The sequence below is a fragment of the Salvelinus fontinalis genome, unplaced genomic scaffold (genome assembly GCF_029448725.1).
Source record: "Salvelinus fontinalis isolate EN_2023a unplaced genomic scaffold, ASM2944872v1 scaffold_0735, whole genome shotgun sequence".
Classification (NCBI taxonomy): Eukaryota; Metazoa; Chordata; class Actinopteri; order Salmoniformes; family Salmonidae; genus Salvelinus; species Salvelinus fontinalis.
The window spans coordinates 82,158-92,589 of record NW_026600944.1 but is presented as its reverse complement, the minus strand read 5'-3'; the positions used below and the strand labels follow the sequence as shown (position 1 = coordinate 92,589).

General features: G+C 40.6%; 1 protein-coding gene across 1 annotated transcript; it reads left to right on the top strand.

Moving 5' to 3' along the window:
• Window positions 1-745: 745 nt before the first annotated feature.
• Window positions 746-8,931, top strand: LOC129847154 (zinc finger protein with KRAB and SCAN domains 7-like). The gene is made up of 4 exons (XM_055914967.1): window positions 746-1,215; window positions 1,652-1,749; window positions 1,886-2,063; window positions 6,149-8,931. The coding sequence occupies exons 1-4, from the start codon at window positions 996-998 to the stop codon at window positions 6,697-6,699; spliced, it is 1,047 nt and encodes a 348-aa protein (XP_055770942.1). The 5' UTR covers window positions 746-995; the 3' UTR covers window positions 6,700-8,931.
• The last annotated feature ends 1,501 nt before the right edge of the window (window positions 8,932-10,432 follow it).

Sequence of the window (10,432 nt, the reverse complement as noted above, 5' to 3'; positions counted from 1 at the left end):
ATTAGTTGGTGATGTCTTCACGACTGTCTGTCCATGTGTCACTGTCTGTCACCTAAAAAACCTATCTCGACCTGTGTGCACCTACGTTCTAAACTTTCATTCATAGGCTAGGTTGTAGCAATCTCATGATGGGTAAATTCTAGTATCATGTAGTAGCCTAAACCTATTGCTGTTACATTGAACAGGGTGAATGGAATATGAATGACAGTCATCTAATATGCTGTAATAGAAATAAGGCCATGCTCATGAAAAAACAAATAGTTCTGCCTCATCTTAAACGGCACTGTTTGGGTGTTGGATGATTCTTGGTACACATGGGAAACCGTTGAGCTGGAAAACCACAGCAGCGTTGCAGTTCTTGACACAAACCGGCGCCTGGGACCTACTACCATACCCTGTTGAAAGGCTCTTAACTATTTTGTCTTCTCCATTCACCCTCTGAATGGCACACATACACAATCCATGTCTCATTTGTCTCAAGGCCTAAAATGCCGTCACATCTAGATAAAAACTAATGTGAAAAATGAACAGAGCAAATGTTTATTAAAACACTACCTAATCATAGAAGTATGTATTCATCATTTACAATATATCAGCTTATTGTTAAATTATTATGACGTTTTTTCCAATACAAAAGTGTAGTAACTGTTGTTTTCAAACTGCGTTACCCACTCCAGCCAGCAGATGGCGATATGCGTCTTTCAGGTGATGCTTCTTGTGTGACGTATAATTTACTGGACGGGACGTATCTTCAGGAACAACAACGCGGCTACTCTTTCAACCGCCTCGGTAGCTTGCTAGCCAACATTAAACTGAAAGATTGACGCTTTAGACCATGTTAATGTACATTAGCTAATCTCAGTGTTGTTAACGCAGTTCAGTTGACGTATCAACTGGTTAACTTTAACCTAATTTGCTTGTTCAATTTGCAAAGTTGTTAAACATTGATACTGAGCCTAGCGTTAGGCTAGTCGCTAATTCTAACATCCCAGACCATGAGCTCACTAAACTACTCATCCCCTGTTAAAGAAGAGGTCTGCTGTATGCAGAAAGAAGCTCTGAGGCTGAACATTGTCGTGAAAGAAGAAGAGGATGTTATAGAGGAAACAGAGGAAGAACCTTTCAGAGAGGAAGAGGATGCTATCTCAATAAAGGTGAAGGAGGAAGACGTCTTGGGAGTGAAAGAGGAGGAGACAGAATATCAGATTAACACCAGTGAGTACTGTCTTAAAAACCGAGTCACACACTATGCCGTTGTTGAACTAATGTGGGGGGTTTTAAGGGCCATTCTACTGAACTTCTTCACTTGAATATGTTGTTCAGTACTGTAGGAATTGTTAAAGGGGCCATCTGCCTTTGTTAGTTTCAATCTGCCATTGGTACATATATTTTGGGGACTTTTAAATTAGATTTATTAAATTATCCATGTAATTTATCCATGTAACTAGTATAACAGGCTTTTAAAATGCAATGTTGGAGTATAATTTATACTTAAAATATCAAAGGGATGCAAAAGGCACCCATTTAGTGGAACGACCCTTTAACATTTGCATTTTAGGCTGTTTAGAGAGATTAATGCCTCCTGTAAGACCCTATGATTATAATAGACGGTCGTAAAATCACTATCTGTTTGATGTTCTCATTCACACAGGAGAGAGACATGACTATTGTGGATCCTCTGGGGAGCATCAACAACATCCTGATGCTGACGAGGCAGAGAAGAGTCTCTCCAGATCAGAACACCAGATGGTACAGCTTGGTCTGGTCTAGTATACAGCTTGCTCTATCGGGGTCTGTGCTGGGTTTCTGTAAAGCACTTCATGACAGCGGTGACATAAGCATCCATTATGATATGTGTCTGTGTCCCCTCCTTTATGGTTACCAGGACAACGATAGCCCTTCCTCCCTCCCGGAGTCCCCATGTCGTGCCTCTCCCGGTAGCGCCTCACTGCTGGGTATGAAGAGGTTGTCTGTGCTGCTGGTGGACTGCAGGAAAACAACGGGGCTGAGTGGAACTGTGAGAGGAGGAGAAGAGAAGAAAGGATCAGATTTGACACATCAAAGTAAGTGCTGTAGTTTAGTTTGAACAAATACAATAGATCTGCCCACTGGTATCTGTTACCAGGACAACCAGCAGAGTTCTGTTGACATGAAGATAGACTGTTATCTGTTACCAGGACAACCAGCAGAGTTCTGTTAGTTGTCAGGAAGATAGACTGGTGGATATGGATGTTATATATAACACTGAAAAAGGATTCTGCCAATGAAGAGAGAAACCAATAGACCATATAAGACCTTGATGAAAGTTAGCTTTAGAGAGAAAGTTTCAAGATGATCTGATGTAAGGTGCTTGTTTTACAAAACCTTTTCCTAAAAACATTATGGATGTTACATTGTCTGTCTGGTATATGTATCTTGCTACACAATTGGTATGGAATTAACCCAAAAGCTATTAATCTTACAGCTACCCCCCCCCCCCCCCCCTCCCCTTCAATTTCCGCCTGAAGACATACCCAAATCTAACTGCCTCTAGCTCAGGCCCAGGAGCAAGGATATGCATATTCTTGGTACCATTTGAAAGAAAACACACTGAAGTTTGTGTAAATGTGAATTGAATGTAGGAGAATATAACACAATAGATCTGGTTTAGATAATACAATGAAAAAACAATACGTTTTTTCTTTTTAATTGTTGTATCATCTTTAAAATGAACAAGATAAAACAAACATTCAGATATGAATATGGGGACAATTTCAGTGGAAAACATAAGGCAACAGTACTTGTGCAAAGTTTCAGAATGATAACTTCCAAAATGAGTGTGCTACATGACATTTAACATGAAGTCACCCAGGTGTCCCACACATGTAGCCCAAATGTACCCAAGTGGCCAAATTGGTGAAGGTATACTTTTTGAAACAAATAACTATATACAAAATACCAAAATGGTATTCTAACACACCCCCCCAAAAAATGGAGAGGGAAAAAAAATATATACATTTACAAAATAACACAGGTAACTATTTACACACTTTCAATATTTGGAAGACCCTCAGTCCTCTATCAAATCAAATCTGTTTATATAGCCCTCAAGAGTAAATATGAACAGTTTACCTCTAGATGGCCCGGGAGGTGTGGAGCCAGAGACAGCAGGGGTCCAGCTGGATGAACCAGCTTCAGAGGGGGATGGACACACGTTGGCGGCAGACACACGCATCTCGACCATGCTCCCTCTAATCCATAATATGTAGACTGAGTTGAGGAAGCATGCGCTGGAGGAAGTATAGCCAATGTGTACTTTAAACATTTCATTACATTTTTATATATTGCAAATAAAATGTAAAAACAATCACAAATAATATTTTATATTATTCATTTCAAACAACGGCATTAGCATGAGAAGAACTTACCAGTCCAAAACAATGTCCTCTCCGTTCAAAAAATATGCTTCCATTTGAGTCATGGTCGCTAACTGAGTCGTCTTCCAAAAGCATATGTTTCACTTTCACGATCAATTTCCTCTATAATTTTGTGTACATTCGTATATCTAGTCTTAGATTTAGCTTTCCCTGATTTTTTCGCCATGATTTTCGATATATAAACATCTGAAGATGCTTGTTAGCAAAACAGTGCTGTGCATAATGAGTTTGGCTACTTCCAGTATGAAACTTCAATGGCGAATGACGATATTTACGCCGGAGTTTACTACATGGGTTGGTCTTCCAAAACACAAACATTAGATATTGCCGTTTACCTCTGCTCATTGGCTATCTACCCAGCTAGATTTCAAGACGATCGGTGGTCATTGGGTTAAAATACAGTCAATCAACGAGACAGTGGTCATATAATTGGTGCACAATGAGGTCGTTACTTGTTGTCTTCCAATCGTTTTTTTCGGGTCAACACGTCCCGCGAAATGACCCATCAAGTTTGGTTGCGTTACAAACAAACAGTTGATTGCAAGGAAACCAAACATGACTGGATAAAGTCAGGTTTAGTCTGTGTATTTACGTCGAATGTTTAGTCGAAAATTGAATGACACGAAATTCAACGAGATAAGCGTTCACAAAATGTTTCGTGTTAGGCTATAAAAATGGATTTAACTGAACAAAAGACCATTCATTGTGTAACAATGAGCCTTGGGATTGCAAACAGAGCAAGATCTTCAAAGGTAAACTATTTATTTCATTGCTATCTGTGATTTTGTTACGCCTGTGCTGGTTGAAAAAGTAGTTTGGTATGGGGCTCTGTGCTCAGATAATCACATCGTATTCTTTCGCAGTAAATCCTTTTTTAAATCTGACAACGCAGTTGGATTATCAAGATTCTAGGCTTTTGAAGCCTGTGAGACACTTGTATTTTCAGGAATGTTTAATATGACTATTTGTGGCGATCACCGTATGTTGTCGAATTCAAACCCGCATCCGGTATCCGTAGATAAGAGAAGTTAATGGTATATATGTATCTTGCTACACAATTGGTATGGAATTAACCAAAAGTGCAGCCATAGTTTTATCTTCGATGCCTCCCACGGGGTGCCAATATGTCGTGACGTTGTATTAGTTAATGTGACGACTGCTGCTCATCGAATGATTAACGGTTTATAATTGCGTGATTAAATGAATCAGACAATTATTAACTCATTAACCTGGGCACCATGGGAAAATTAGTTTTATGGAGTTTCTATTTCCCAAATTACCTCAAAGAATATCAGAATATCGATTTGACAACAGTCGCTAATTAATCAATTTCCTCTACAGTCTCATTGTGAACGTCGCATAATCCGGGAATCTGCACAAACCCGAGTCCCACCAATGAGTTCGTACCACACCAATTTTAGTTGATTATTTATTTACTAGAAAGCTAAAATGATAATAGAAGATACGCATAAACAAAACACAGTCTAGGCTGTTGATTAGAACTTAGTACAACAGGCCAACACACTCTGACGCGTGTTACCCAAAATGGGGATTTAAAAGAGAGAAAAGGAGAAAGTACACGAGAGAAATATACATTTGGGTGCATTTGTCAGCTATGCTTATTTGAACCCTGACCTTGCCCCGAACTGCCGCTCTTATGGGTCAGAATATAATGATGTAATTACGTGTTGAAGGTCTCCGCTGTGGGTCTCTCCGCGTGGGCCGTTTAGGCTTCAAGAAATGATGCAATTCTTTGGTGCAACTCTTTGGTTGTCCTCATGATGTCAGTGTCCTTTTTGCTTAGTGGTCTGATTCCTCACCCTTGTTCTGAAAGGGTTCTTCTGAGGACAGCCAGCCCTGTAGCTCAGGGCTCACAGCGTAGGAATGAAAACAGTGTAGATACCACGATTCGATGGTGGGTGGAGACCGGGTGGTCCGGCTTGAATTCACCCGCTTAGACGCAGCTATTCATCCATAGCATGAGAAGAAAAGGATTCCTTTGTCTTCAACCTCGTGTTGTGTTTTGGGTTCGTTGACTACTCAGACCTTTGCTGCAGCTCGGGTCACTTAGTCTGATATGTTAATTCTTAACTCGCATGTCTTATACACTCGGGTCAGATGTGGGCGTAACCGCCTTTAGGGCAATTCTCTGGGCGTACCAAGTTATGAGGCAAGGTCTAGATTTTACTCAAATCCAATTTTAGACAACTAACTTCACATTTCATCTTTACCAAAACATTCTCTTTGATTTGAACATTTTCCACACAACGTACAATGTATGAACATCAAGCATATACTAGGATATACTAGGAAAACTCTTAAAGTTACAATGTTTTCATAATGACGTCGTCCTTTAACCTTTAATAACAAAACAAAAATGACATTAATTTTCATATTCCATCTATCGTCATTACCACCATTGTGGCTGACGGAAACCATTGTTCCAAAGTCCATTTATTCCATGTTTAATGTTCTGAGGCCGGTTCTCCATAGTGAGAGGACAAAAGATTATTTATTATTAAATTAAATTATTTTCAAAAGAATTTTGTCTGTTGCCTAAGATTTACAATGGGTGTGAGGGGTCAAAACCCCCCCACATCTTCATACCCCTAGATCTCTCCTAAGTTGGGGGTGAGAGATAATCGGTATGGTCATGACACCTCATACAAGGCAGCATTATCATGAAGAGGTTTCATTCAGGTCTCTCTTTAATTAAACACTGTCTTTGGCAGGAGGAAAACCAAACTTCGAGGAACCAAAGGTGTCCAAACCAGCAAGACGACACCTCTGCTCCCAATGTGGAAAGAGTTTTAACCAGTTAGGAAGCCTGAAAGCTCATGAGCGAATACACACAGGGGAGTTGCCTTACCACTGCTCCCAGTGTGGAACTAGGTTTACCAGATTAGGAAGCCTGAAAAGACATGAGAGGATACACACAGGAGCGAAGCCACACCATTGCGCCCAGTGTGGAAAGAGTTTTAACAAGTTAGGAAACATGAAATCTCATGAGCGAATACACACAGGGGAGAAGCCTTACCACTGCTCCCATTGTGGAAAGAGTTTTAGAGAGTCAGGAAACCTGAACGCTCATAAGCGAATACACACAGGGGAAAAGCCTTACCGCTGCTCCCACTGCGGAAAGCGTTTTAACCATTCAGGAAAGCTGAAAGAACACATGAGACTGCACACAGGGGAGAACCCTTGCAAATGCTCAGACTGTGGGAAGACATATTACTCATCACGGTCACTTAAACGTCATGTGAGAATCCACACGGGAGAATAATTACTTCTCCTCGTGTGTAAACTCATGTTTCACATCACATTGACTTAAAATTCATCAGAGAACATACACAGTGCTCCAATTGTCTTATATTGTTGACTGAGAATGTGTTTACTTGTTTATACCATATGAAATGGAATTGTACAAAGTAGTCTTAAACATATATTTGTATGTTTTTACGAGAAAACAGTTTGAATATAGAGTAGATCAGATTCCATGTGTTTAAATGGTCCTTTTTTAAACTCTGACTGTGTGTGTGTTTATCTGGGTGTGTCATTCCTCCAGCACTACAGATAGTACAGTGATATTTGGATGTGATGCATTTGATCCATTGTTTACATTTGCATTGTTGGCCCACGGATGATTTAATGAAATTGAAATGATCACAGACTCTGTAATAGAAAATGGTAATTGTAAACTCAGCAAAAAAAGAAAGTCCTCTCACTGTCAACTGCGTTTATTTTCAATAAACTTAACATGTGTAAATATTTGTATGAACCTAAGATTCAACAAATGAGACAAAATGAACAAGTTCCACAGACTTGTGACTAACAGAAATGTGTCCCTGAACAAAGGGGGGGTCAAATTCAAAAGTAGCATTCAGTATCTGGTGTGGCCACCAGCTGCATTAAGTACTGCTGTGCATCTCCTCATGAACTTCACCAGATTTGACAGTTCTTGCTGTGAGATGTTACCCCACTCTTCCACCAAGGCACCTGCAAGTTCCTGGACATTTCTGGGGGGAATGGCCCTAGCCCTCACCCTTCGATCCAACAGGTCCCAGACGTGCTCAATGCGATTGAGATCCGGGCTCTTCGCTGGCCATGGCAGAACACTGACATTCCTGTCTTGCAGGAAATCACGCACAGAAGGAGCAGTATGGCTGGTGGCATTGTCATGCTGGAGGGTCATGTCAGGATGAGCCTGCAGGAAGGGTACCACATGAGGGAGGAGGATGTCTTCCCTGTAACGCACAGCGTTGAGATTGCCTGCAATGACAACAAGCTCAGTTTGATGATGCTGTGACACACCGCCCCAGACCATGATGGACATTCCACCACCAAATCGATCCCGCTCCAGAGTACAGGCCTCGGTGTAACGCTCATCCCTTCGACGATGAACGCGAATCCGACCATCACTCCTGGTGAGACAAAATTGCGACTCGTCAGTGAGAGTACTTTTTGCCAGTCCTGTCTGATCCAGTGACGATGGGTTTATGCCCGTAGGCGACATTGTTGACGTTGATGTCTGGTGAGGACCTGCCTTACAACAAGCCCTCAGTCCAGCCTCTCTCAGCCTATTCCGGACAGTCTGAGCGCTGATAGAGGGATTGTACATTTCTGGTGTAACTCGGGCAATTGTTGTTGCCATCCTGTACCTGTCTCGCAGGTGTGATGTCCGGATGTACCGATCCGGTGCAGGTGTTGTTACACGTGGTCTGCCACTGCGAAGACGATCAGCTGTCCGTCCTGTCTCCCTGTAGCGCTGTCTTAAGCATCTCACAGTACGGACATTGCAATTTATTTCCCTGGCCACATCTGCAGTCCACATGCCTCCTTGCAGCATGCCTAAGGCACGTTCACGCAGATGAGCAGGGACCCTGGGCATCTTTCTTTTGGTGTTTTTCAGAGTCAGTAGAAAGGCCTCTTTAGTGTCCTAAGTTTTCATAACTGTGACCTTAATTGCCTACCGTCTATAAGATTCTAGTTGCTTAACGACCGTTCCACAGGTGCATGTTCATTAATTGTTTATGGTTCATTGAACAAGCATGGGAAACAGTGTTGAAACCCATTACAACAAAGACCTGTGAAGCTATTTGGATTTTTACGAATAATCTTTGAAAGACAGGGTCCTGAAAAAGATCTGTCCATTTTTTTCTGTGGTTTCTTTTCTTGCTGAGTTTGTGTTTGTCATTGCAAAGATCTTATTATTAAAGATGTAATTTAACTTACTGGTGTGTGAACTTTGTCTCTCCTCATTTGGTAATACAGCAATTAACCACCACAGACTAACCTTGTGAAACTGACCTATTATAATCTCCTGTTCCTGGGAGTATCATCCTGCGTTGCAAACCAGCTGCACCTGCGTCCTTGTATGAATAAAGTCCCTCCCAGGAACAGGCAACTATAAAGATATGTGCTCATCACCCACTGCTTCAGGAATTCAGACTGTCTACACTGCGCTGTGTAACTCTGTTATTCTCTCTGAGCTCAGAAATAAAGAATCTTGGTTTGACTTGGACTCCAGCAGATCCTTATTTTATAATATCCACCACAACTCTCCCACAGATTGCTGTTTCATCATTGTCTCAATGAAGAGTTCCTCGTTCCACTTTCCTGGGGTTATTTACAAGCCTCCCACTGGTTGAATAAACGTTGTTTCCACGTCATTTCAACAAAACACCTTTTGTTTCATGGACTTGCAACCTAAATCCAATGACTGGTGACATTTTGTGTTGATTTCATGTAGAATTCACTTTAGTTGACGAACCAAAGAGATGTAAATAGAAACTAGATGTTGAACTGACGTCTGTGCCCAGTGGGCTGGTTTGAATAAGTAGCAGGTGTTGGATCAAAATCCACCTTAGTAGCTAAGTTTCCATGTAATTTGCAACAGATTTTCATGTGAATATTCTAAAATCTGCATTAAACAATATATGCATTTTTCCACAAGAAATGTTTCTATCAGACAGACTTATTGCTAATCAAAGGCTTTACGAGACAAAAAAATACTTTTGCTGTTGAATTCCCATGTGCCGAATGAAAAAATACAAGTTAAATAGGTTTCCATCACATTTTCAACTCTCCTGATGGTTTTAAAAACTTGTGTAAAATAGAAAACGTGCTCTTGTCCCGTGCACTGTAGCCTGCAGCTCACATATACAGTGATGGTAGGCTACCTACATGATGAGATTATTATGGATGAGAGAGATATTATTTTATTTGTCAAATGGCAGCCAAGCATCGATCATCATGTCACCAGAATAAGACCATCAAAATGTATTGGAAAGGAGCATGAAGCTCATCACATGCAGTTTCACCACCCCGTGAAGTTCATAACTTATTTATTCTGTAGCCTAATAAACTACATGGGTTCCCAAGTTGTAGAGGGAGGACCACACAACATATCATCGCGTGACTCCAAGTTAACTGAGATGTGATGGTTATTAAATAAATATTTTCTCATGGAGGAGTTTCCACCATTTCTCGCTCATAAATGTTTACTGACACAAAATGATCCCACCATGTAAAACAAACAAACAAATTGTCTATCTGCATTAATAGAATTGTACAGGCATATCCTGTTTCCGTCAGCCTGGTCATTACTTTTGAAATGGTTGGATCAATATCCACCTTCATGATATGGATGAAGCCTGATTTGGAATGTCTGAGTAGTTCTATCTGATGTCATAATACATCCATCTGATAATTAAGTGATATTTGGAATGTCTGAGTAGTTCTATATGATGTCATAATACACTCCTCTGATAATCAAGTGATATTTGGAATGTCTAAGTAGTTCTATCTGATGTCATAATACACCCCTCTGATAGTGATACATTTGCTCCATTGTTTCCATGTCAGTTTGTTTCCCACTGATGATTTATATCTGACAGAGGGGCTTTAAAGGAATAGTATGGTGACATCTTAGCGGGGCTTTAAATAAATAGGATTATTCATTAATTTAAGACTCCTATACCAACAATACACTGCAGCTTTGACATCAAGAAGAGATT

Coding starts and splice junctions, on each gene's coding strand:
- LOC129847154 (XM_055914967.1), top strand. CDS start 996: ATGAGCTCACTAAACTACTCATCCCCTGTTAAAGAAGAGGTCTGCTGT. Junction 1,750..1,885: donor CCAGATCAGAACACCAGATG/GTACAGCTTGGT, acceptor TATGGTTACCAG/GACAACGATAGCCCTTCCTC. Junction 2,064..6,148: donor ATCAGATTTGACACATCAAA/GTAAGTGCTGTA, acceptor TGTCTTTGGCAG/GAGGAAAACCAAACTTCGAG.